The following is a 26700-nucleotide window of genomic DNA, read 5'->3' as shown; positions in this document are numbered from 1 at the left end:
CAAAATTGTCTAACATAAACTACCTGCTAAAATTAAGAGAAAAAAAAACATTTATTTCAAGGAATAAAAATTATCAATAACATATCAGTTTTTCCAAGTGTATGTTTTCGGTACAGAGGCCAGGACCAGGTCTACAGGAGTACCGGCCCCTCTTGGCCCCCATCTAGAACTGCCCATACTTCTTACTAGGAAACAGATAAACAATCACAGAGAACTTCTTTTAACCTGTATGTTATAGTGACATTCTGTATGTTTTCACATTTGAAAATAAACTGAAACCAAAGAAACTTCAATCGAAAAATCACTTTATTTTAGACTCCATGCATATATTAATTCCAGCAACAAACTTGATAGACGAGGTGAAAAACATTTAGTTCTTAATTCAGCGTGGCGGCTGATATGAGCTCATCAATTTCCTTAATTGTTTCAGAGGTCCTTTGAAGAGCTGCAGCAATGTAGTCCTCATTTACTGCTTCCTCTGGTGTGATCTGTAAAGATGTTGCTTCTGATTTTCCAGACTCACTTTTATTTCTCAGCAGGTGGTTGTTCTCCAGCAGAACTTGGCACAGTATGTTAAAGAATAAACCTCACATACATATAAATAGAGGGTATACACTCAGAAACCCACATTGCTGTATGTTAGGAGCTATTTTCTAAAGGATACAGTTGAACCGTTTTATCTTCTCCAGTTCTGCAGCAACAACATCTGAGCTAAATTCAAACAGAAAACAGACTCAAAACTGGATTTTAAAAGGGGAAAAGCATTTAAATAAAGTGAATAATAAAGAAAACATGACTTACACACTTCCCTCAGTCTGTGGCGGATTTAAGAGTTTTGTTACAGGCACTTCACTGGACAGATTGCGCTCTGGAAATGTTGGTTCACTAATGTGTTTGTCCTGCAAACACATTGTATTATTCTAAACAAATAAATATGGAGATTCAATGTGTTAACACTGTAGATATAAACAGATGTAGCTCAACCTGTTGCAGGCAGGAAGGCAGAGCAGGAAACTTTAGTAAACTCTTGGCCTGGTTATAACAAGCAAGAATCCTGTGAGAAGAAGATGTAATTATTAAAATCCTTAAAAATAAAGTTTCTATACTTGACAAACTGCAGTGAAATCACATCTTGCCTGTTGGCACGACTCACGATAGAGCCCACTGAGTACAACTGTCCAGGTACATCCGGGGGAAGGCTGCTTAAATGATACGTTACTTCTCTTACCTGGGCAAAAAGCAGTAATAATTAGAGCTGAAACACTTGGATTTATCAAGCGTTCGCAGAAACTGACCTCCTCTGATTGGAGCTTAGGTTTGTGGTGAGTAAAATAGGAGTTTAGGACGCCGTTGGAGCGCATCACTGAGCCATCTCCTGGGGAAACCTCTACCACTGGGACAGCTCCATTCAATATCCTGGAGAGGGAACACAAACAGAGTTGTTATCAAGTGAGTGTCCCCTAAAACACATTGAATCAGGTTTGGGGTACAACCATAAAAAAAAAAAGGTCTTTATGATGTCCATAGCAATTAGAAACACCAACACAGTTGTTGGTTCTCCCTCACTGCAGCTCTGACTTACCTGCATGTGATGCAGTTTGACAGGAGTTTTACGAGTCATACAGAAAGTGAGACATGGTGGCAAAGTAACAGATCCGCTTTGGGGTAAATACAAACTAAAACTGTCAAAACATGATGTAAATATACAGCAAATATCAGCCACACTCTTTCTTAAAATGGTACAGTCTGATAAAATACCACTCTGCTTGATTTTTCTCTATAAGTTTTCCATTATCCGCTTGGAGCTTAATGTTTGTCAAGTGGGTCACAGCTGATGTGTTTCGGGTTAAAACTTACTGAAATTCAAAGATTTGAAGATGAAGTTTTCTGGTTAGAGATTTAAAAGTCTGATCTAATCTCTTCTAAAGTCTAATTTTTTTCTCTATTTAATACTCAAAAGGATAAAGGCGTTTTCTTTTTTTATTTCCCCAATATATTTTTGTTATTTGTTTTTTGTAAGGGTGTTTTATTTTTGCTTTTTTTTTTTTCGCAGCACTTCGGTACTTTTAAAGTGCTACATAAATGAAGTTGGATTTGATTTCGTTAAGAGCTGTTACAAACAACAACCCACTTTACAGTGCTCTAGTTTTATTTTATTAGTTTTTAACAGTATCGTCATCCTGAAATCAGACTTTTTCCAAATTAAAACACATACGTTGGTCAATCAAAACCTGCAGGACAATCCAGAGTGTGAGAGTGTATTGCTTGTGACCGTTTTTCCTGCTTTTTGCTTTCCACAAAGAGCAAATTTGGTCCTTCCCTTTGATTTACGTCATTTGTGGTACGATTCTAGCATAAGCCCATCTTGCTATTAAAGATGACAATCCAACAACCTGTAGGCAGTCTGTGTTTCTGCTTGTATAACCTTTGACCAACTGTCTAAGAGAGCTTGAAATTAACTATGGCAAACTGCGAGCTAGCTAACATACATTATTCACATAAGTCCGATTCTCTGCCTACCTCCCAATTAATAGGACAAGGAAAAAAAGGAGACAGAATGAGGATTTTGTTCTAAGTCAAATTCCAGATTCTTACTTAAATGAAAAACTAAAAATAAGGAAGTTTGGTAAATCATACGCTCTATGAACTGACTATGTGCAATTAGTATTACACACTAATAATATACTTATCTTCATTTTGTTCTGTCAATTCCATTTATTTATATAGCAAAAACTTACAACACGTTTCTATGAGGAAAACAAGTTGTTTGCATCAAATATTGAAATAATTGTCCACTAATTTATTAATCCAATAATCGCTAACTGGAGAATAGACTCTAAAACATGCCTTTAGCTGACAAAGCGACCCACTTACCGATGTTCCCCTTTAAAGCAGTAATTGAAAAAAAAGAAATAGTAAAAAAATATATATACACATTTTTAATTTAAGATAAAACCAAAAAAAAAAACCTTTTCATCTGTCAATATGCTCTACCCAGAACTCCACAAGTGGAAAAGTTTAAGTTTCACCTAATTTATTTCTGTAAAATCATCTTTAAAGAAGCTTTTCCTATCTGATTATTAATTATTAAAAAAAAAATCAACAGATTAATCAATTAACAAAATAATTGTTAGTTACAGCCCTGCTTGCATTAAGTCATTGACTCCTCCTGGATGAGCTGGTGGTAATGATTGTTGACTCTTCAGCGATCCCTCACACTGAGCACATATGGAGCGACAGTGGAGAGGAAAACTCCCTTTTAACAGGAAGAAACGTCCGGCGGAACGAGGCTCAGGGTGAGCGGACTTCTGCCGAGGCCAACTGGGGTTCAAGGAGACAGAAGCAGAGATACTAATGGTAACCGTTAACTAGCTCCACAGGTGGTCCAGACCAGCACTGCAGATTTATTTTCAACAAAGATGTTAAGAATTTTAGATGCACATCATCAGAAGTGCAAATTAACTGTTAAAAACACAAAGCTAAAATTTAAATGTTATGTGCAGGGGTGCATATAGGATTTTTAGGTCAGGGCTTATTTGGAGTTCTTAATTCTTAACCTTCACACGTGGATATCTCTTCTGATTATGAAGGATTTGGACCTCCCAGCTATAAAGCAAGTAACTAAAATGCATTCTTCCATTGTGGATTGCTGAAGGACAGGATTAAGCCCGGCGTACACTGTGCGATTTTTCTCCAGTCGTGTGAGAATCTTTCGAACGGGCCAACTTACAGCCTGATAGTGCGTCGTGTGGTGTACGGGGGGTAACAAGGGGCGATCAGCCTCTCACGACCACCTCCAGATCAGGAATCGTGAGTTGTGGGCCGTTGTGGGCAATTCGCTCAGGGCGCATTTGCAAAGAAGGATTCTTATTTTTATAATTCCTCTCAGACGTAAACACAGCTGAGCTATGTAAACACAACTCAGCCATGTCTTTTTTCCAAATATGTTGTCGCCTTTTCTTTACAGGGCTTTCAGCACAAAATTGCACAAATTGCCAAGGCAACACGGTTCACAATAGTGAGCTTAATATTCCCCTTGTATTTGTTTGGCTTCAGGATAGAGAGCTACAGATAGAGAGCTCAGTCCGACGTGGTTTTTAGTTGTACAGTGTGAGCAGGTAGATCGCATCAGAGCGTCGGGCTGAACATAAATCGTAAGCTGGGAGCTCACACTGTACGACTAAACCCTGCGGTTAGTTGTACAGTGTGAGCAGCAGCTACGTGCAATGACTGAAAACAATCGCACAGTGTAACCCGGCTTTAACTCAGGAGGTAAAACCCAAGTTGTCCAAATGTCCTTGACATCAAATTGAAACAACCTTCAATGTCTGTTTTATGTGCTTTTAACTCTTTCTACTAGTACCTGTATGTGACTCCTTGACACCATACAATTTTTACAAGCTCCATAGGCAGATCCGACTCTTCTTCTCCAAGGAGAGAGTCTTTCATCTTCCACCTACAAAGCACAAATTCTGGGTTAAATTTGGAATTTAAGCAAATAAAACCGTGCGAAACATGCTGGATCCACAAACCTATGCCAATGAGGTGATGGACATGAAAGAGGAAGAGCCTGGGGAAGCTGGCACACTCTGTTGTTAGGATTTTTGTCAGATATTTCCCTTCCCTCGCCAGCCTGCCTGGCTTCTTCAGCTGTTGTGACTTTACTGTTGGAGACGCAGGATGTCCAGTGATGCCAAGCTAAAGAAAGAGCATAGGTCCATGCAGGGTCAACGGCGATGCAAGAGGGATGCTTTATAACTGTGGTGGTCTGGTACATCTGTTCAGGCTGAAAGCAGAAAATAAGTTAATAATCAAATCAAACATGACCTAAAAAAACATTAATTAAAGGTAATACCTTCGGTTGATTAGTGTTTTTCAGATGTGCAGAAACAGACTGCTTCCCCGGATGCATCTGTTCTTCCTGATCATCAGTATTTCTGCAGATCAGATTGTTTTCTTGCTGCAGACTCTTCAGGCCACCATCAGCATCTTTGTTTAAACCCCATCCAGTTTGCTGCAGAGGTCGACTGAGGTTACAGGTGAATTCCACAGAGAACTCCTCACCTGAGGGCGACAGCACCAATGCAGCTCGGCCCTCCTCTGACCTAACGGTGATCTCGCCTGCAGGTCCAAACTCGGGCTCATAAGAGGACCACTCAGGCCAGGTAACGCTGCAGTCAATAGTGAAAAAAGGCTGTCGAGGGAGAGACCAACAATGTTGGATTTAATTCAAAATGCAGGCGCATCAGGGAGTCGTGTATTTAACCGATTCAGTTTCAAAGAATGAAACTTAAACATTGCATTCATTACAGAAGATACATTTTGAGCACTTTGTATTAGTCTTTTTCCTGCTTCACAAAGGCAGGCAGCAGCTTGACAATGCCATAATGGCAATTATTTTACATCCAAGTAGTATGCAGTTCTTCATATATACACACACATCAATTTCAAACAGATGGTATCAGTATGGTATTAGCCAATGCTGTGTGGCGCACCCAAAACAGGTGACCACATTGGTTATATGTTTATTATTAAATAAATATGATGTCTATGTATTAGGGATGGAATGGTTTATGAAAACCGTCCGAACCGTTCGGTTCGACTGTCTCGGTTTGGTTCGTGTGTGTTGCGTTCGGTTCATGCGCTGCTCCTTTTTCTCATAGGCGAAGGGTATACACTCCAGAGCAGAAGGTGGCGGTACTGCGACCAAAGCCAACCACCAGTAGTAAACAAGAAGAAGAAGAAGCGAAGCAGCTTAGCCGGGTGTAGCAGAAAAAAATCAGTTGTTGTGGAGAATTATGTGGGTATGGCGAGTGGGAAAGAACAGGAGTTGGAAGACGCGCCAGCAGCACTTTATAGGTCTGCTGTATGGGACCGCTTTGCATTTAGAGTGACCTACGATGACGGCGAAAAGAAAGTTGTGGATAAAAGTGCAACAGTGTGCAAGCATTGTGCAACACGTTTTGTTTATGCTAACAGCAACATGACCAACACGTCATGCTAACCCCGAAACCCCACATACTCCGTCAGCGCTCCGCTCTGAGTTCCTTGTAGATGGTAGAGGGCATGCACGAGATGATTAAATTCAAAACAGCAAAACATGCGGAAATGATCCAGGGTTTCCGCAGATCATTTAAAATAATTACAATTCATTAATTTTTTTGGATTTTTTTATTAATTTCATTAATTTTTATGGGATTTCGGTGTAACAATCAACATATACCGAACCGAAAACCGTGACCACGAAACCGTGAACCGAATCGAACAGTGGATTTTGTGAACCGTTCCACTCCTAATATATATATTTACGCTATAATATGTGGCACAAACATTTGCATTCCGGTTACTATGGGAACGGAGCTCTGCATGCTCCCAGATGCAATGGGCTCTATGCACAGCTCCACTACTTCCTGAATTTAAGGCAGCTCCTTTGTTTCCTGTCTTTCATTACTGGACGAACTGATTAATCCAGGTGTGTCTGGCCAGTTACTTAGGTCATACACACCTGGATTAATCAGTGCATCCAATCATGAAAGACAGGAAACAAAGGAGCTGTATTAAATTCAGGAAGTAGTGGAGCTGTGCATAGAGCCCATTTGGGAGAAAACGTAAAAAGTTGCTGTACCTGAGTCTCCTTTTATTTTATCTGTCTTTCAGGTCAGTAATGGGTAAACTGTCCATCTTTACTTGTGGGAGTATTACCCTTTTCCTTAATGTCTGTTTTATAACCGATTGTGGTGTTGTTTATACTCTAACAATAAAAGTGTAAATAGAAAGTTTGCCGTTGATCGGGGCAGCTGGCTTGGGCCTGGCGGGCTGTTGCGGAGGACTGGAGTGGCGGAGCAGCAAGCGGCTGCCTGCCGTCTCTTGGTCCATGTTCATGTGGCGTGGCATGTTGAGCTCCAACACTCGTTTATGCGATTATGTTGAGAAGTATGAATTAGTCCACACACACAGGGTTTACAAATGGTTTTGTAAATGGTCATTGCTGTTTAGTTTAAATGATTTAAAGTAATTCTTATGTCTTGTAGCCTTAGTAATCAAATGCAGTTTGAATGTGTTAGTCCAATATTCACTAGGCAGATATATACAGTTACATCTTTAATTGCAATATGGCCTAGTTAAAGTTTTTTAAGTTTATGTATGCATTGGGGATAAGATTGCTATCTACTATTATACATTTATAAATTATATGCTTTATATATTGTACACTACACTATAAATAAACCAGATGCAATTTGAGAGAAAACATAGAAGTCTCCTTTTATTTCATCTGTCTTTCAGGTTATTTTAAATTTGTTACTATGGTCCCCTGCTTGGGATCATGTAAAAACTGCACAACCAGTAGAAATCAATATACCGGTAAATGATTTCTTTATGCCCCAGTTCCCCTAAGCTGCCCTGATTTTACTTGATTACTTTAAGTCACCTTTTTATTTCTGCCTGATGGACATGTTATCACAGCATTGCTAATTGACAACTATTCTACCTTAAATGGTAATTTGGCAAATCAACTCTAATAAATACCCAAATGATGTCAGTGTGTGATGAATGATTTATCATAAATACAAATTAGTTAAATAAATGACTCCATGATGTTTAAATTTATTGCAGTGCATCTGTATAGGTTGTAGATTTGTATGAGAAGAACTTCACCTTGTTCTCGTTGGCAGTGATGAGCTCTGATGGAAGATAAGGCCGACTGGCATACTGATTCCTGAATGCCAAGGCGGTGACCATCAGCTCCTTTAAAAACAAAAAAGACACTTTGAAATTGTTGTTTGAATCTAAAAGCTCAAACTTAGAGGAACTCAGGGTTTCTTCTACCTTATAAGCACTAATAGTAAACCTGGTTCTCTGTCGGACTCGCTCGGTGGGCTGCAGAGGATGTCTGTGAGGATCTGTGACTTTAAGCAGGAGGAATTCACTGCCACACGGTGACAGCTGGAGCTGAGCGCCGTTTCTATAACGAACTTCCACCGACTCGTCCTCATACATCATCATCATGCTGATGCGCTCTGATTCCTCCATTGTGAAACAGGATTTCCACTGAGTCTGAGAGAAATGAAACAGTTTTCACAGACGGGACGTTTGGCTTTGGCGCGTCCTGTGAGAGGAGGTCACGTGACCGAAAGCGTCCTTCCTCTTCTTCTTCTTCTTTTTTTTTGGATTTTAATAAACTTTATTGGAAAACGTTTTATAATACAGAAAAAGGAACAATTTACAATGAACAGTCACGAGGGGTTTGAGCAAAAGAAAAAAATATAAAAAAAATAAAAGTAAAAATAGTAATAATAAATAGAAGCATATAAAGGGATTATTTAAATATTCCCTTCTTCTTCTTTGTTAGATTCTTCTTTTTCTTATTCTTTTTCTTATGTTTTTTTTTTTTTATTGGCGGCTGGCAACCAACTTAAGGTGCATTTACCGCCACCTACCAGACTGGAGAGTGGTTATAAATGATGTCAATACAAACTCACATATAAATTCATATGTGTGTATATTCACATGCATACACACGCCTATATTCTTGATTTAAATACGATTTAATTAATCGAGTGTTTTTTAAAAATGGGATTAGCTGATTTCTAGTAGAATTAGATTTACTTCCTAAAAGGTTTATCATTGAAAATCATTTTTTTCTCTATTAAGTGTTGACTTTAAACGCTGACGTTCCTGTGAATACCTATTACATTCTAATAATACCTGTCCCACTGTTTCCATCTGATAGTGATTACAAGTCCCTGTGTTCTGTTTCCCTATTCTGAAAAGAGAACTATTAAGTCCAGTATGACCAATTCTAAGTGGAGATGTGACTGTGTTAGCTTGGTGGAAGGTAAACAGCGTATAACTGCATACCGCCACCTACTGTACATGAGTGTGTATAGCAACATAACTTTACATCAAATTCTATGTTTTTATGTTGTATTCTGTAGATAAATAAATAATGCTTTCCTTAATCTCTGAATATCCTTTATATATATATATATATATATATATATATATATATATATATATATATATATATATATATATATATATATATATATATATATATATATATATATATATATATATTATAAAATAAGTTAAAAAAAATTGTGCATTTAATCAAAGAGACATAAGTAAAAACATACAAACAAGGTTTAGTGACATTTGGCTCACCTCACGTATGTGATTACTCAATTAACATTATATTATGGTTCTGTTCTACAAAGGATAAAGAACTACAAAAAAGTGTAAGTAGTAGAAATATTAAGCAGACTTGTTAAATAATTAACATAGAAATCAGAAGTATTAATTTATGGATGCCTGAAGCTGAAAGGCCCATAAAGAAGGAATCAGGTTTAGGATTTCTAAAATGGGATTGCAGATAAAATGAATGGCATTCTGAATAACTAGCTCCTTTTCCTTTTGAAGAATCTAAATTATGGATACATGTATTGAAAAATTATACTTATTTTGGGCTGCTATGGTTTCCTGTTGTCTTTGCCTTTCATATTGTGTTTTTTAAACTGTTTTGTGAAGCACTTTGTTGCTTTGGTCTGTGAAAGGTGCTGTATAAATAATATATAAATATATATGCTAAGACACAAAAGCTCCTAACCATGCATGGAGGGAACCACCCCAAATCCAGCACCCTGAGACTGTATGCCAGCCGTAAGGAAGGAGGCCGAGGACTGATGAGCATAAGAGCCACTATTCAGGATGAAACATCCAAGATCCATAAGTACATCAAGGACAAGGTTCCAACAGACAACATCCTCAGTGAATGTCTCAGACAATTAACATGAGGTGCCAGAGACTCCGTCATTGGAGGATAAGCCCCTACATGGGATGTACCACCGGAACATATTCAAAGTGGCAGATATCAGGAAACCCTACCAATGGCTAGACAAAGCAGGATGAAGGACAGCACAGAGACACTCATCATGGCTGCGCAGGAGCAGGCCCTAAGCACCAGAGTAACAGAGGCCCAGATCTACCACACCAGACATGACCTCAGGTTCAGACAGTGCAAAGAGGCCCCTGAGACAATACAGCACATAACTGCCGGGTGTAACATGCTGGCAGGGAAAGCTTACATGGTGCGCCATAACCAAGTGGCTGGAATAGTGTACACGAATATCTGTGCAGAGTATGGGCTGAAAACCCCAAGGTCAAAGTGGGAAACAACTCCAAAGGCGGTAGAGAACAATCAAGCCAAGATCCTGTGGGAATCCAGATACAGATGGACCGAATGGTAATGGCAAATGAATCGGACATTGTGGTGGTGGACAAAAAACATTTATATAAAAAAAAATGTATATATATATATATATATATATATATATATATATATATATATATATATATATATATATATATATATATATATATATATATATATATATATATATATATAGTAATAAAGAGCCCATATTAAAAGTATAGAGTAGCAGAAGAGGCTTGTGCAGTCTTGCAGAAAGCATTATTATGGAAGAGGGTTAGGGCCACAGGGAAAAAAAAAAGTTAACTGATTTTTACATTTTCTTTCAGTATAATATGACAAAAAAGTCAGAATTCAAACTTAAATCTCAGAATTCTGATTTTTTTCTCAGAATTCTGACTTAAATATCAGAATTATGACTTTTTTTTCTCAGAATTCTAGCATTTAGCATCAAGCTGTAGCCCTGTCTGTTTTAGAGACTAAAATAGTTCTCTTGTTTTAATCACCTTCTGCTCTTCCATTAAAGAAATAGCATCACTTTTTACGTGCCCTCGCCTAATTCCGTCATTTTCAACCAATGTGTCACTGGCCCTCCCAAACAACTCACATCTTTGTCAGTGAAGCTGAGCACTCCCGCATATCTTGCTTTAAAGTGCCCATCTGCATTAAGATCCAAAATTCTGAGATTAAAGGGGAACACCGTTTTTTTTTTACATTGGGCCTTGATCGACGTTATGACGTCAGAAATGTGCCGCTTTCTTTTTTTAAAAATATGAATATAAATATAAAAAATATAACCACGGATTTCTGGGGGACAATGATTCGCCTACATGTTATGAATGCTGGCGTACCATAAATGATAAATTATGAACAGTTTAGTTTGTGCCTTCAAGTCATTTGCCTCTAGGAAGACATAACAGAGTATCATCAGAACAGCTCCAAATGACAAAAGACTCATATGGATGTGTAGAACATGATTTAATAATGTAAAATCAAGGGCCCAATGTAAAAAAAAAAAAAACGGGGTTCCCCTTTAAAGTCTAAATTCTGAGATAAAAATTAGAATTCTGAGAAAAAAGTCAGAATTCTGGGATTAAAATCCGAATTCTGACTTTTTTCCCATAGTAACCTGAAATAATATTTAAAAATCAGTTTTTTTTTTTTTATTATTTCTTCAATGGCCCTAATCCTCTTCCGTACATCATGGCTGAGCTGTACCTAAAATAAATGTGTGTGTACCCCTTTAAGACGCAGCTCAGACGCCGCTCCTTTATTCCACAGCAGTGCACCTTCTGCTCCATCATCATCCTCATTCTCATCATCAGACGATGCTCCCACCCGGATAACTTCTATTAAACCCTGCGCTCTGGACCTGTTACAAAGATGGCAGACTGTAAGCAGCAACGGTGTGTATTTGTGCGTTAAAGCTTCTTCTCCTGTTTTATTATTTGAACGGAGGATCCCGAACAAACGCGCATGGAAAGTGCGATGGAACAGGAGCGATGGATACTTTACGCTCTTTTCCATTTTGTTATGAATAATTAATCCTGGATTTGAAACAATGTTTGTCTTCTTTAGCCGTGTAGTGGCGAATCTCTTGGTCAGTAAATTATGTTTTTCTTTTCTCTTTTATTGCACTCCGCTGGTTTATGACAGCGCTCCTGTTTGCAGACGGGAATAAAGCGTTACGTAATTAGAAAGGAGGCATCCTGCTGTCGCCATATGTTTACCCAGGCCAGGAACCAGATGATGTTGATGCGGATTAATAATCCCTATTTATGATTAAAAAGAAACATAGGTTAAATTCATCTAGTAAAGGATTTTGAAAAACTATCAGTGTAAGGCGCCATCATTTCACACATCAGCGATGCCTTTTAGGTGACGTGGACCGGTGAGAGAAGGGAAAACGCTCTTATCCTTTGTACTGGGTTGTAAAAGACAAGAATAAAAGTGTAAACACAATGAAAAATAATGGTTAGATAGATTAAAGCAAGCCGGAACATTAGGAAACATTTAGGTAGGCATGTTGGTTAAAAAAATAAAATAAAATAGGCCTATGATAAGATAATATAAGAGATAAAGATAAGAGAAAGGGGAAAACAGTATTCTAAAAATCATTATAATAAGTGTTATTTTGGCAGCAACCATAAACATTTGTGATTCAACATTTTATTTAAAAATAAAAGTTTAATTTTTTTTTGCATATTTCATTTTTTTTTTTTTTTTTGTGTTTCATTAGAAAAAAGGCTTGATCAGTAGTGGTGGGCTTTACTGGAATATAAATATTGGTATCCAATACGAATTAAATACAGGCAATGGCGTAACGGTCAGTAAGCAGAGATTGCAGTTGCTTAGGGCCCCCCGACCTCTTAGGGGCCCCGTCACTGACTCCTGGTAGGCCCCCTATGCAATTGTGGACTAGGACGTCTCTTTGCAGATGTAAATGGTGCGAAAAAAATCCTATTTTACCCACCTGATACTAGCCCTGTCTGATCAGACTTTATTTATACCCCAACACATACCAGATTCCAACATGATGGTGAGCCAATTAAACACCACACCAATAGCAAAGCAGACAGTGGTACTTTTAATTGCTATGTTAATAACTGTGTATAGTTCATTAGACGGTTGGTAAACAATACACTCATATAATATGTTTCAAACCAAAATAAAGATCTTAAAAGAATGATTTTTTTACAATACGACTTGGAATTATTGGTAATCCAATGGGGCGAATGGGGTGTTGTATGGTGCCCACCCAGATAATGTTGCTAACGGGTCTATTGTTGCGTCGTTACGCCATTGAATACAGGGTCACTATTGCTGATCAATACACATACTTTTTTTTTTACATTGAAGCTTGATGCATCATCAAACTGTTCCTTTTTTAAGTTTTACTTGACTTTTACAATTGAACAATATCAAACGAAGTTTCAAAGCTATTTAAAACAAAATCTTATGGCAATGAAACAAAATTGATGCCACTCAACAAAGGCTGCTTGCTGATGAAAGACTGGAAGACTTTGGTGAATTTGCTGGAGGGCATGTGAGAGTGGGAAAAAAAAGTATTCTTGATCTGCCCACCTCTATTGATCAGCCCCCACTGTGCAGCTGATAGTCCTGGAAGGAAATATGAAGCTTGGTCCATTAAGATCTTTTAGAATAGATTAAAATGTTCAACCTACAGCTGGCCCATTTATATCTATCTCTGATCTTCTCATGCATTGCTAACCAATAGTAGCAAAGTCCAGGATAAATATATTACAGGCTTGGACTGTAGATACCAGGCATTTGCCCGGTGGGCCGGTCCTAATTTCAGCGTGCGGGGGCCGGCCCTCCTCTCTGGCCCAAGCACCCACCTGTGACAGTAAATAACTTAAGGAGCTCAAGAAGTAATACATTGTTAACTACCTAAATGATGGATGCAGTATCTGTACCCCTTCCTTGTCATGCACATCCTTGTGATGGGTTGGCATATGGTGTAATTTACTATTTCTTCAAACTGTAAAATCCTTGCAACAAACTAAATTATAATAAAACTAAAATGCTTTCTTTAAATCAAACTGCGATGTTCCTCTTATATTTGGCGAATTTATGTTTGAATATTTTGCAAAAATATTTTGTGGTGCATGATGGGGTTTTGCATCTAAAGGCTAAGGTTTCCAGTCTAGCGTGCATTGTTGCCAGGTTGGGATGTTTCCCAATCTGGCAGTTTAGGATGGCCGTCTATGGGTAAAAAATGTCACGTCAATGTTAATACCCAAAAACATTAAAATTATAGAAGTATTGATGATGGTTGTCATGTGATATTTGAAGATAGATCGGTTAATCCACAATGTGTAATTTGTATTGTGTTTCAAATTTGAGACTTACGCGTTTGACTGTGCTTCTGTTTTTTTTTTCGGTGGAGGGGGTCCATAAGTGGGCCGGTGTAGATTGAAAAATGCCAGGACCGAAAATCGTTCCCGGTCCGAGCCTGATATAGTATGCTATTTAAGTGTAGATTGCATGGCTGAGGGTGAGAAAATAACAGTTTTGTCTAAAAGTTGCATTAAAACCAGAAAAATAGGAAGTAGCTGTATGCTTCTGGGCAACAATTGTCTTCTGAAGACACATAGTGGTAAGGGAGCCCTTCTGTTCAACTAGCTGTTGCTTGAGTTTTTATAAGGCTTTCAAATATAGATCCAGAATGAAAACTGCATATTAGCGTTGGATCAGCCCTACTAAGAGGAGGATTTAAATTAGGCATTCATCTTGAGCAGGTATCTCCAAAGTCAGTTCTCAAGGGCCACTGTCCTGCAGTATGCTGATGAAGGTTCTCAGTCATCCAGGTCATAGTCATTCAAAGTCATTCCGTTTTTACGGACTGTCCTGCAGGTTTTAGAGGTTTCTCAGCTTCAGCACAGCTGATTCTGATGATTGCTGTTCAGCAAAAGCCTGCTAATAAGCTATCATTGGAAATCAGCTGTGCTGGAGCAGGGAAACCTTTAAACGTGCAGGACAGCTGCCCTCAAGGACCGACTTTGGAGATGCCTGATCTTGAGAAATCATCAAGTTAAAATTTACGGTTTTGAAACAACAGCTTTTTTTTTTTTACAAAGTTGTCGAAATGGTTTCTTTATTTGAAGTCCAAGAAAATATTTTGGCTAAAAATGAGAATCTCTATGCTTTAATTCTTGAGTTTCTTTTTGAATTTTCTGATTCTTCTAAAATGGAGCTTACAGATATACATCCTGAAAACCCAGAAGACTTTTTCTTATATTAGTCCCTTTGAATATTCTCTCTTGCAGGCCATCTCCCTAGACAGATAATGGGTCCAGACTGAAAGCTACAACTCCGCTGACCTGTCTTTAACACTGTAGCCATGGCAACTTGTTCGAGGGGCTGTGCGCCGGCTGTGCGCCTTTGTCAAAGACTAAACCGGCTCAAGACGCTTGACGGTGACATGATGGAGACTTCCTTGAAACGTTGCCTCTCCACCTTGGACCTGACTCTGATGGGCATAGGCGGCATGGTTGGCTCTGGGCTTTATGTCCTGACAGGAACTGTGGCTAAAGACACTGCCGGTCCGGCTGTCATCATATCATTCATTTTTGCAGGTATCGCTTCTCTACTTGCTGCCTTCTGTTATGCAGAGTTTGGAGCACGCATTCCTAAAACAGGATCTGCGTACATGTTTACCTATGTGTCTGTGGGAGAAGTTTGGGCTTTTCTCATTGGCTGGAATGTGATTCTGGAAAACATGATTGGTGGTGCTGCTGTAGCGCGGGCCTGGAGCGGCTATCTGGACTCAATTTTTAACCACGCTATCCAGAACTTTACAGAAACACACATCATGCAGTGGAATGTGCCCCTCATTGCCCATTACCCTGACCTCCTGGCTGCAGGTATCCTTGTAGTTGCCTCTGTCTTCATTTCCTTCGGAGTTCAAGTGTCCTCCTATCTGAACCACATCTTCTCCACCATCAGCATGGGTGTCATTGCTTTCATCCTAGTCTTTGGCTTTGTTCTCGCTGATCCTACCAACTGGAACCAGGAGCATGGTGGCTTTGCACCTTACGGGATGTCAGGGATCCTGGCTGGCTCGGCCACATGCTTCTATGCTTTCGTTGGGTTTGATGTGATTGCGTCCTCAAGCGAGGAGGCGAAGAATCCTCAGAAGGCCATTCCAATTGCCACTGCTATCTCTCTTGGAATAGCGGCGACAGCCTACATCCTGGTCTCCTGCGTATTAACATTGATGGTACCCTGGCGAACCCTGGACCCTAACTCAGCCCTGGCAGACGCCTTCTTCCGCCGCGGCTACAGCTGGGCCGGGATTATTGTGGCCGTAGGTTCCATCTGTGGTGAGTTTCAGCCTTTTTGTGATTTCTACTTTCAATTATGTATTTTTGACTAATATTTCCATTTTCCTTTTGTTTTTCTATTAGCTATGAACACTGTGCTGCTCTGTAATCTATTCTCCCTTCCTCGGATTGTATACGCCATGGCAGAGGATGGGTTGTTCTTCTCCATTTTTGCCAGGGTCAATCCTGTCACCAAAGTTCCCGTCAATGCCATCCTGGTGTTTGGAGTCCTCATGGCCTGCATGGCTTTGATCTTTGACTTGGAGGCTTTGGTACAGTTCCTGTCTATCGGTACTCTGCTTGCGTACACCTTTGTGGCGGCGAGCGTTATCGTGCTGCGCTTCCAGCCTGAGAAGACCAACTCCAAGGAGACCTCTACCACATCTCCCGACGCCAAAGCTGAGGTGTGCGCTGCTCCCTCAGAGGCACAGACCATAACTGAAGACGCCGAAGAGCCCAAGCAGTACGAGTCCTTCTCGGACAAACTCCAGCTGGTGGAGAGGCAGAAGACGAGAGAGCGGCGTGGGGTGGGGCAGCTGAGGGCCTACTGGGAGCCCTACCTGGACAGGCTGCTGGGGGACTGTGAACCCGGCGAAGTGGTGGCTTTCTGTGTGATGACCCTGATTGTGAGCTCAGTGTCCCTCTGTGCTGTGCTGGAGTTTGGAAACGAACAGCTTCAGTTCCCAGTCTGGTGTTTTACAATGCTTCTGGTTATTTTCACTTTAGCTTTTACGCTTAGCTTAGCACTAATATGGATTCATGAGCCGCAAAGAAACCGCCAAACATTCCAGGTGAGCTTATAGATCATACGTTATGCTGCACAGTTAACTTTAATAAGGTGACATATTGGGAAAATGTATGACCAATGATCAGAGAATAAGAAACATTTTTTGTTCCTTAGGTACCTTTGGTTCCACTGACTCCAGCTGCCAGTATCCTCTTCAACGTGTTCCTGATGATGAAGCTAAGCCTTTTGACCTGGATTCGGTTTACGGTGTGGATTGCTATAGGTAAAATAACAGCTACCATAAGATAACTATGAGTAAAAACACCAATGTATGTTGGTAATTCTTTTTTAAATAACAAGGATCAATGACTCATTTGTTTCTCTTCTAAATAACTATCAATAATGCTGCTGAAATAGTGAAACAGATTGTTATTTATCTACAAAATTCATTCCCTGCATTTAACCCATCCCCTTGAGCTGCCATTGTGCAGTAACCCCAGACTGGTCTTTGCTCAGATACCCAGAGTGGCAGTCTGTGGGAGTGGGTTTTGAACTCATAACCTCAGGATTCCAAGCTCTATGCCCTAACCGCAAGGCCGCCACTTCTACTGTTGTATGAGACAGAAAAAAAAGTACATCTGCTGAATTTATTTTGTATTTTTTTATTTTAGTTAATGCAAAACATCACCTTTGCACCATTTTGCTTATTTTTTCAAAAGAGAAGCATGTTTACAACAAGCTGATATTAGCAAACAGACATAAATATAGACTTAAAACACTACCCCAGTCTGTATTCACTCCTCTGCTTATTTATCCCACTGTGACGCCTTTTGTTTTCACACCATATCTGTGTTTTTTAGGATTTGACAAGCTTCCAGACAAGCAAATCTGTATGTCTTATTACCAAGGGAAATATGCCATTGCTTACTGTGAGCATGCTGAAGTACAAAATTAAGGAGGATTATTGCAGAAAAAAATTAGCACCTTTGAAACTTCAAGGTTTTAGGAGCTTTACTAACCCAATGGGATTTTAAGGATGTTTAAAAAAAAAACTTTTTTTTTATCAGCTTCCTCCTTACAAATCACTGACTGGACTCAACATAACGTGATATGAGTCTTTGAATCGGAAACAATTTGAATGTCATTAAAAAGTGAACATGATGTAGTGCATGGGCAGATTGCACAAACATTTTCTGTACTTAAAGATAACAGATTTCCCCTCAGAGGATGCAGATGGTGGGGATGAGACAGTTAATGACAGATTTAATGGGAGGGTCGTCGGTAAACCTTTTAAACACTCATGTCAGCCAGAAACAAGCTGACAATTTGCTTACTTGTTGCATAGATACATAATGAACATGAAAGGTTTCCAGGTATCATTGGCTCAGTTAGAATGGATACAGATAAAATCTTTGATAAAGACAAAAGCCCAGAATTTGTCACTGCAAATTAAGATAAATGTGGCCTGAAATGATGTATTTTATACCTTTGAGGTAGAAACTTAAAAGTGTTATTCAACTGTATCATGTGTTTTTTAAGGTAGCCATAAATATTTTTATAAGCTATTCTTACTTTTTTCTAGAAATAATTCATGGATTTATATAAAAAATATGATTTTGCAAGTAATGTTTTAGTTTAAATTTCATAAAGCGTAATGCCTAATTTTGTCTAACTTTTCACTGAAACCAACCTGACTCTAAAAAAACAACATATTTCTGTGTCTAATAATGATGGATTTAAATTGATTCTGCAACCTTAGGAAGTGTTAATGTTCACTCTTAAAATGCACTCTCTATGGCATCATGTTTCAAACACCTTATTTTAATGGTTATCTGTTATTTGTACAAAATACAATCTGAGTAAGGACAATGTTTTTCCAATTTTGGCTGTTTTCAGTACTACACCAAGTATTACTACAAAAATTATGAAAAAAATAGTCAGAGAAACTGCATGATTGGTTAAGGGATGTTTGATTTTTTTATAATGGACTTCATCTTTTACTGGCTTGATAAAAATATCTGAGTTATAAGTTTGAAAACTTAGCAGAAGTGTCTTCAAAAGTTGCAAGACTGAGTAGGAAAATGTGAATAGGAGAGGCTGAGGTGTCTTACCTCTGACTTTCTTCTAAAAAATTGAATATGTGGCAGTAAAAATATTCGGATTAAAACTATTTCTCTTTATTAATCTTAAGAGGAAATAGTACTACACCATAACAAGTCATTTTTTCCTAAAATATGCATTTTGAATTGTGGATGTAAGTGAGACACTTAGCCAATGCAACAAGCCAATTTACATTTAAATTAAGAAAGAACAATTGCATTGTCTTATTTCAAGTACATACTATCATATTTTAAGAGTAAAAATACTAATTCCATTGGCAGATCATCTTATTTACCTACTCAAATTAGGTGTAAATACATTTGATTTAAGAAAGGATGACTTATTTTTATACCATTTTTGAAGTGTAAATAAATTCTCCCTCCTTCAGTTAATTTGCTGCTTCAGGGTTTGAAGTTAAAAGATGCTAATAAAAAACATCACTATTCCAAAGTAGTTTGCTTTTTTCTGATCAGATTGAGATTCACTTTAAGTGGAATTGGTCTCTCTACGTTCAGAGTTTATTGGATCTACAACCACGTCACGTTTACGTAAAAGTTGGAAATAAGTAGAACCAATATTTTCTGTTTAAAGTATCACTAAAGCCTCCTAAAGTACCAAAACAGGTACCTTCGATACAGAACCATGGCTAAGTTACAGAAAGCCTCATTCATTCATAACAGATAACACTGTTTAGAAAAGCTAAATACTGATGAGCACAGTGGTTTCCTTTTTGTTTTTGCTGTCCCCCTTGTAGTTAACAAGAAAGTTTTTGCCGTACCCCCATCCACCCTGTTTCAAATACCCTTATAACAGTTTATGAACTAAAGTAAGCTGTAGTACATTTGATATTGTTACAAAATAAACTAGAACCTCCTTTAAATCACAGAACATCTAATTTAAAGTGCAATCATAATCTTAAACTGTTTACTTTTCTGTGTCACAGAATTTAACATTTTCATTAATATAAAAAAAAAACCTTCTAAAGATAGGTCATTTACTCCTAAGGAAATCTTTAGCATTTTATGTTGTCATGTCTCAATAATGTGCACATTTTTTCTCTTTTAACCTGTAATCAGTTTTATCAGTGTCGTGTTCCGCCCTGTTCCCAGGTCTCCTGGTGTATTTTGGCTACGGGATCTGGCACAGTAAAGAGGGACTGAGGGAGCTGCAGCCCAAAGACATGGCCGCCCGCTATGTGGTGCTACCCAGCGGCAGCCTGGTGGAGACGGTGCAGTCCATTCAACCTGACGGTCAAGTGGTCACCTCAGCACATCAGATCAGCTCCTCTGATGCTTCAGCGGCTCCTGAGGCTTCTGGGAAGAGATAATGTGAGACGATTCTGAGTCATCATCGATCCTGCCTGGTTTTATCTGTTGTCTCCTACGTGCACTGTATTATTACGCCTAGTGTACTATCTGTATCTCTCTTCCTGTAGCGCTACATGGTCTGTACTCATTACTCTGGTATCTGAAGATAGGATGGAAGGCCATTGTTCTGTCTTTTTGTTAAGCACATTTGTATATCAAATGTACGGTACAGATATTCGTCACTGCCCTTGAGAACATAATAAGCTCTTTTCTTGCAACCTGGCCAGTTTTGTCTAAATTCCTGTTCATACCCTGTTTTACTATTATTACTTACACCTTTTTTTCATATTTGATCTTTTAGAAAGATTTTGACATAATTTATACAACAATTTACAATATAGAAGCAACAAAAATCTTTGGTTCTCCTAAGTTTAGTGGAAATGCACTAACTGTTCTCATAACGTCTTATTCATCCTTTACAGCATAAATTCTTTATCAGAATTTACACACCCGTATCTATGGAGTTTGTGTGTAATGAATAGCTCAATCTATGAAACCTAAATATAAAATATTTCAGCCAATTGGTTCTTTCTACTGCCTATTATAGATGGGTTTCATCCTTTTTAAAGCTTAAGTTTGTTGTTGTTTTACTTTTATCTGCATTTTTTACCCTGTTTTCATACATATACTGTTTAAATATTTATTATTAATATAATGTCAATCATCTTAGGACCTAAGTATACAGAAATGTCTTGTTATTTATCTTAAAATATGAAATACATATATTTTTTATTCTATAGATACTGCTATTATTTTTCATGTGATTGGAATTGCTTCAGTATTTCCTGTTTTTAATAATTTCCTTTCATCGTATGCATCATACGTGTTACTGACACATGTGGCTTTATTAGTCTCCAAAACTCTATAGTTTAAGAGTTCAGATTATTTTCTTAATCTCATCCCATGATCCTTCAATCATTTGTGTCCCTGATCCCAGGCATGTGATCAGCATTTTTTCTCTACCTCTCCAGACTACAGCCTTTATTTTAAGAGCACATTAAACTGAGATCATGTCCCTACATTTTATTTACGAGTGCATGGAAAAGCACAGAGGTTTTCATAGGGATCCACTATGAATAAATATTAGCCAGGCAGTATGTTAAACCTGGATTCTCCCTCGTCTCTCCGAGGCCTCCGTAATCGCTCAGATTTGCAGCGGTCCCTATCACCAGTCTGACCTAGATCAGAAAAAGGCACAGATGTAAGAACATTACCATAACATGGAGACAATGTCCCCTTTACTTTGCACTAATGACCATCGAGTTGATATCACATGAAATATGTAAAAGCACTTAAAAAGATTTCAGTTCTGTTGTTACTGATGTTCATTTTCTGTTGCATGTTACAATAGAAACCAATGGCCTTAAAATGTAACACTTCTTATATCCAAAGCTGATTTACTTTTTTGTTTGTTAATTTGCCTGATAGATAAAGTATTTTATCAAATCATTATCCTTCATTTAAAAAAAAAATGAGTTAATTCAAATGTAGATTGTACTGTAGAAAGCATTTTGGTGTAAGGTCTGCAAGAATTTTATACAACTTTACACAGATTTGTCCAGTTAATTTGTTTCATAGCAATGCTTTTGGTGTCTGGGTTGGTGACTTTATATTTATACTGTGATGCTGATTTTTTTAGGCTTAACATTCTCACAACTTGATCTCTCTTTTTGTGCTAGGGTGCACAAATATGAGCGATCAGGCCTTTCTTACTTCTAAACGTTATTGTACTCTGCATTAGCACACCAAAGTCTAAGATCCCTGTGTTATAACATTACTTTGTGTAATATTCAAAAAGACAAAAAATAATAAATGTTTTGAAGCAGCACCAAAATCCCACTGGAATATTATTGGTTTGTTTTAAAAGGAGCTGGCATCACATGGCTTGATCCCAATAGTTTCCATCATTGGAGTTGCTCTGTGTTCCAGGTTCTTCTCTTTCAAGTCATGAGGAAGAAATAAGAACCGGAGTTAAGCAACTTTGATTATTTACAAAATCAACACCAAAAAAAAAATAATGAGAAGGAGGTAAGGAACCTTGTATAAATATTTATTTCAAAGTTTTTCTGTTGCTCATCATCCCCAATCCGTAAAGTAAAACTCTTCTCAGAAATTGTATAGAGTAGCGTCCATCCATCCATTTTTTAGTCACCATTATCCCTGCTGGGGTCATGAGGGGTGCTGGTGCCTATCACCAGCTTTCAATATGCAAGAGGCGGGGTCTCCAGTCCATCGCAGGGCAACACAGAGACAAACAGGACAAACAGCCATTCACACACACACTCACACCTAAGGAGAATTTAGAGAAGCCAATTAACCTAACAGTCATGTTTTTGGACCGTGGGAGGAAGCTGAGGTACCCAGAGAGAACCCACTCATGCACAGCGAGATCATGCAAACTCCATGCAGAAAGATCCCGGGCTGGGAATCAAACCAAGAATGTTCTTGCTGCAAAGCAGCTGTGCTACCCACTGCTCCACTGTGCAGCCCGTATAAAGCAGCAGATCAAAGCAAATCAGCAAGTTTTTAGTGGTAATATTTCTGTCTAAATACGTGACTACTCTGTCTCTTCTTTGCCAAATTTGATGTATATTTCTGTAAACAGCCCTAATCAGATTTAAGTCTGGACTTTTACTGGTTCATTCTGACACAGCAAGTTGCTTTGAGGGTTGGTCGCCTAGATGCTTACCCCATTTTTCACCATGGGTATTCCGAGTTCAGAATTATGTACTTCTTTTGCCTTCCCCTGCCTGGAAACTGGACTTCATATATCTTATTTGCTTATTTTTAACATTAACCATCTTCCTACCTCTCTACAAAAAAAGCAGAGTGCAACACTTGACAATTTTTCTTGACAGATTTTCATCTGCACCTCCTCCAGAGTCGTCGTTGGCCTTTTTACCTGTTTGTTCAGTTAAAGCAGTAACTATAGGTGGGCAGCAGTGTCTATATAGTTTTCTAATTTCAGATAAAGAAACAAACCCTTAGATATTCAAAGATTTGTGTTTCATTTTTACATCCAGGCACTTTTTTAAACTCCTCCACTTCTTACACCTCTGTTTACTAGTGTTGCACCGATACCAATACCATTATCTAAAATGGTGGTATCGGTATCGGTGTGTACCGACAAATAGGGCACCAATACCATTTTGAGAGCCAAAAGTTTATTCAACTATTGTCACCCATTCCAGGTAGGCAATAAAAAGTTTTACCAGATTCACTTTGTATTAGTCTTTTTCCTGCTTCACAAAGGTAGGCAGCAGCTTGAAAAAGCCATGATGTCAATTATTTTACATCTAAGTAGTATGCAGTCCTTCATATATACACACACCACACAATTTCAAACAGATGGTTTCAGTATGGTATCGATATCGGACGATACTGCACAGCCTGGTATCGGGTGAAAAAAAAATGGCATGGCCGCAACACTACTGTTTACTCATGTCCTCAAACAACCATCTTAGAACTTCCCTCAACATAGGTTGACCAGGCGTCTTCTTTTACCCAGACATGTCCTACTTTTCAGACCTAAAAAAATGTCCGGGGGGGAATTTCAAAATTGTCCGGGATTTTGGTCGACAACAGTGTAGCACATAGTTGAAACATACCGGGCACTCGAACAGAGCCGTCAGAGATGTGCTTCCCCCAGCCTGCCTTACCGGCCCCTGGCTCATGGCTCTCTGCTGAGGTCCAGGGGTCCGGTCCAGTCAGCAGCCCAGCAGTTGACCCCCCCTGCCAAAAAAAAATGTCCTCCTTTTCAGAAACCCAAATGTGGTCACCCTACCGCAACAGCAAGGATGAAATTACAAACAGACTAACTTTATTTATTCACTGAGTCCCTTGATTTTGTTTAGGGATATCAGAGTGCAGGGGGCCGAGTGCAAAGCATGCCACATTTTGCATTTTTTTATTTGCAAAGTAAAACGTTACATTTTTACTCACATTTTAAAACTATGCACTGTTTCAACAGAAAATCAAAACAGAATGTATAGTAAAAAGTGTTTAATGGATTTGGACACTGTTCCTGGTGTTTATGACAATTATTTGAGCAGATCATTTTGTTTCCACTCATACGTCAGAAATTTCTACCAATGCAAATTTTGACCAGAAATCAACTTTCCTTAAATGTACCTCAGTAGTTTCTGTGGTTTCGGTATTCCTAAAGAGAGACAGAGTAGAATAGAACTTTATTGATCTCACGATGGCGAAATTCACCTGTGACATTGGCTCTCTAAACAAACAGTGCACAATGGAGGAAAAGGTGTATGAAGTATATACAGTGGATGGTAAAACAATAAAGCTCAATGTGATTCAAATTCCTCAAAATATACAAACAAAATAGAAAGTCAATGTGTTTTTTTGCATAATTTGTTAATATAAGATAGATTTTATTGATCTCACAGTGGAGAAATTTGCTTGTCGCGTTGGCTAAATATAAAAGAAAAGGTGCCAAAAAGAGGAAAAGGTGCATGGGGTATATACAGTTTATACAGTGTGTCCACATATACTTATCAAACAGCTGAAGTCTCTTATTTAACAGGATTATTGCACTGGGTATTGCTGCTACTGTTGCTGTTATCTGTACAGTTGACTTCTTTCTGAAAAAAAATGGTTAAAGATTAAAGGAGAGGGACTTGGAATGCAGGAAACAAATGCTGAGGATGATGGAAACACACTTCCATGGAAACTAGCACTCCTCTGTTCAGGCAGCACACAAGCAGTGACATAGACACCTGCGCCTCACATCTTTGTGTGAAAGACTCAAGGTTGAGTGAGCTGCTATGTACTCAGAACCACGTGACTCATGCTCTTTAAAGGCCATTCTTTCACACACATGCAGGTTCGTTAGAGACACCTATCATATGACCTGAATGCTGAGCTGTGTCAGCCATGGCTGTTCCAGCTTAGGAGAATTAAAACAATGCATTGTCAAAAATTAATCTGCTTAAATGCATTTACATTTCTAAGGTTTGATTTTTTTTTATTTTTTTTTTCTATCTAACTCGCATTAAAAAAATAATTGATTTGTATCTCTGACTTTTTGCGGCCTTGCTCTCTGTGTTCACTTCTGTGGTTTGAAGAGTTGTTTACAGAGATAAAGGGTACAATGGTAATTAGGAATAACAAGTATTTGTGCATTTTAACTGCGAATTTGAAGTTGCAGAGAAAACTGAAAATAGAAGTTTAGTAATAGATTTTTTTTCTACAGTCGAATGGGGAACAGGCAGCGCCCTCTGCTGTACAACTACATGAACTACCCACAAGTCACAAATCATTTAGTAGGAAAATACGTGAAGGTGTAACTAGTGAAGGTGAATTTGTGGTACAGCAGCATATTTGTTCAGTTGAATTTGGCGATTGTAGCTGTGATAAAGAAAAAATGTATGACACTACAAAAGTAATGTGGGAGGATATTTATACAACTGTTTACATTTGTTTTCAATCTGGTCTGTTCCTGTTTGGCTGTGACACCGTCCTGGAGAGAAATATCACCTGTGCTGCTGCCATCAACACCTTTGTTTACAGATGTTTGGGCTCTGCCTGTTTTTCAGTGTAGTCATGTTTCTCTGACTGTGACTGGCTGGATGTGCTCTCTTTCATCCACTGACATGGGAGATGGCTCGGAAGTCATCTGCCTTGCTGTGTGTTTCCTGGACGGGGCCGCCTGTGGAGCTGGTTGACACTTTCCCTTTGTATCTCTGCTTCTTTCTGTACACCTGCATCTATCTCCTTGAACTCCAGTCGGCCTTGGCAGAAAGCCAATCACACTTAGCCTGGTTCTGCTGGAGGTTTCATTCTGTTAAAAGGGAGTTTTTCTTCTCTACTGTCGCTACAAGCATGCTTAGTGTGAGGAATTGCCTTCTAGTCAATTTCTTAGATAGAAAACTTTGAATCAATTTGACTGAATGATCTCATGAACTGTAAGTGCCTTGAGATGACATGTGTTGTTAATTGGCGCTAAAGAAATAAAATTAATTGAATTTTGTACCCTTTGTTTCAGAGAAACTGAAGCCGAACTGAGAAGACATACGATTTTTATGTGACTCTGCACAATTTGCGTACCTGTATTTAAGAATTTGTTGTGTTGTAGCTCAAAAATTACAATGCGCAAATAGTTTTACAAACATTTTGGATCAACTAAAGCAAAGGTGCAAATGTAAGATTAGATCTGCGACTCATAGAACACAGTTTGTGCTCCACAATTTAAAGAGTTTTTTTGTACGGTAATTGTAAAACTTAGAAAACAAAAAACTTCAGTTTTGTTTCCTTCTGCAGTTTTAAATTCCCAGTTACAAAGCACAAATATGTATGATGCAAAATTATGTTAACAGAAAAGACACACAGTATTTTTTTTGTTTTTTTTTGTTTAGTCTTTTGCAGTCAATAGTGGAATTCTGTTACCTAGCAATTAGTATTGCAAACTGAATCAAAAGTAATAGGAGAGGGTCT

The 26700-nt window shown here is 38.5% G+C and overlaps 2 protein-coding genes across 5 annotated transcripts; one reads left to right on the top strand and one right to left on the bottom strand.

Moving 5' to 3' along the window:
- Positions 1-288: 288 nt before the first annotated feature.
- Positions 289-8211, bottom strand: cunh5orf34 (chromosome unknown C5orf34 homolog). 3 transcript variants are annotated; one of them, XM_038287243.1, is made up of 11 exons: positions 7828-8211; positions 7657-7746; positions 5065-5194; positions 4533-4698; positions 4364-4456; positions 1296-1416; positions 1137-1228; positions 985-1054; positions 802-920; positions 665-711; positions 289-559 (listed from the first exon to the last, which is right to left on the bottom strand). In XM_038287243.1, exons 1-11 carry the CDS (start codon positions 8029-8031, stop codon positions 378-380), a joined length of 1314 nt encoding a protein of 437 aa, XP_038143171.1. In that variant the 5' UTR covers positions 8032-8211; the 3' UTR covers positions 289-377. The 3 variants fall into 3 exon arrangements, with proteins under 3 accessions (XP_038143171.1, XP_038143169.1, XP_038143170.1); XM_038287241.1 differs by having other exon boundaries at positions 4533-4786; positions 4856-5194; positions 7828-8200; XM_038287242.1 differs by having other exon boundaries at positions 802-899; positions 4533-4786; positions 4856-5194; positions 7828-8188.
- A 3267-nt stretch (positions 8212-11478) lies between these two features.
- slc7a4 (solute carrier family 7 member 4) lies at positions 11479-22078 on the top strand. Of its 2 annotated transcripts, none has more exons than XM_038287293.1 (5): positions 11479-11616; positions 15001-16056; positions 16141-16847; positions 16958-17066; positions 19993-22078. In XM_038287293.1, exons 2-5 carry the CDS (start codon positions 15075-15077, stop codon positions 20208-20210), a joined length of 2016 nt encoding a protein of 671 aa, XP_038143221.1. In that variant the 5' UTR covers positions 11479-11616; positions 15001-15074; the 3' UTR covers positions 20211-22078. The 2 variants fall into 2 exon arrangements, with proteins under 2 accessions (XP_038143221.1, XP_038143223.1); XM_038287295.1 differs by having other exon boundaries at positions 11480-11603.
- The last annotated feature ends 4622 nt before the right edge of the window (positions 22079-26700 follow it).

The sequence above is a fragment of the Cyprinodon tularosa genome, unplaced genomic scaffold (genome assembly GCF_016077235.1).
Source record: "Cyprinodon tularosa strain WSP-4 unplaced genomic scaffold, ASM1607723v1 ctg238, whole genome shotgun sequence".
Classification (NCBI taxonomy): Eukaryota; Metazoa; Chordata; class Actinopteri; order Cyprinodontiformes; family Cyprinodontidae; genus Cyprinodon; species Cyprinodon tularosa.
The sequence above is the reverse complement of the archived record's forward strand: the minus strand, read 5'-3'. Positions and strand labels throughout refer to the sequence as shown.

What these genes read in the sequence shown, in the direction of transcription:
- cunh5orf34 (XM_038287241.1), bottom strand. Translation starts at nt 8,031, where the DNA reads ATGGAGGAATCAGAGCGCATCAGCATGATGATGATGTATGAGGACGAG. An exon ending in TTACTATTAGTGCTTATAAG is followed by an intron (nt 7,747 to 7,827) that starts GTAGAAGAAACC and finishes TTGTTTTTAAAG; the next exon opens with GAGCTGATGGTCACCGCCTT. An exon ending in AAAACACTAATCAACCGAAG is followed by an intron (nt 4,787 to 4,855) that starts GTATTACCTTTA and finishes TTCTGCTTTCAG; the next exon opens with CCTGAACAGATGTACCAGAC.
- slc7a4 (XM_038287293.1), top strand. Translation starts at nt 15,075, where the DNA reads ATGGCAACTTGTTCGAGGGGCTGTGCGCCGGCTGTGCGCCTTTGTCAA. An exon ending in GGCCGTAGGTTCCATCTGTG is followed by an intron (nt 16,057 to 16,140) that starts GTGAGTTTCAGC and finishes TTTTTCTATTAG; the next exon opens with CTATGAACACTGTGCTGCTC. An exon ending in GAAACCGCCAAACATTCCAG is followed by an intron (nt 16,848 to 16,957) that starts GTGAGCTTATAG and finishes TTTGTTCCTTAG; the next exon opens with GTACCTTTGGTTCCACTGAC.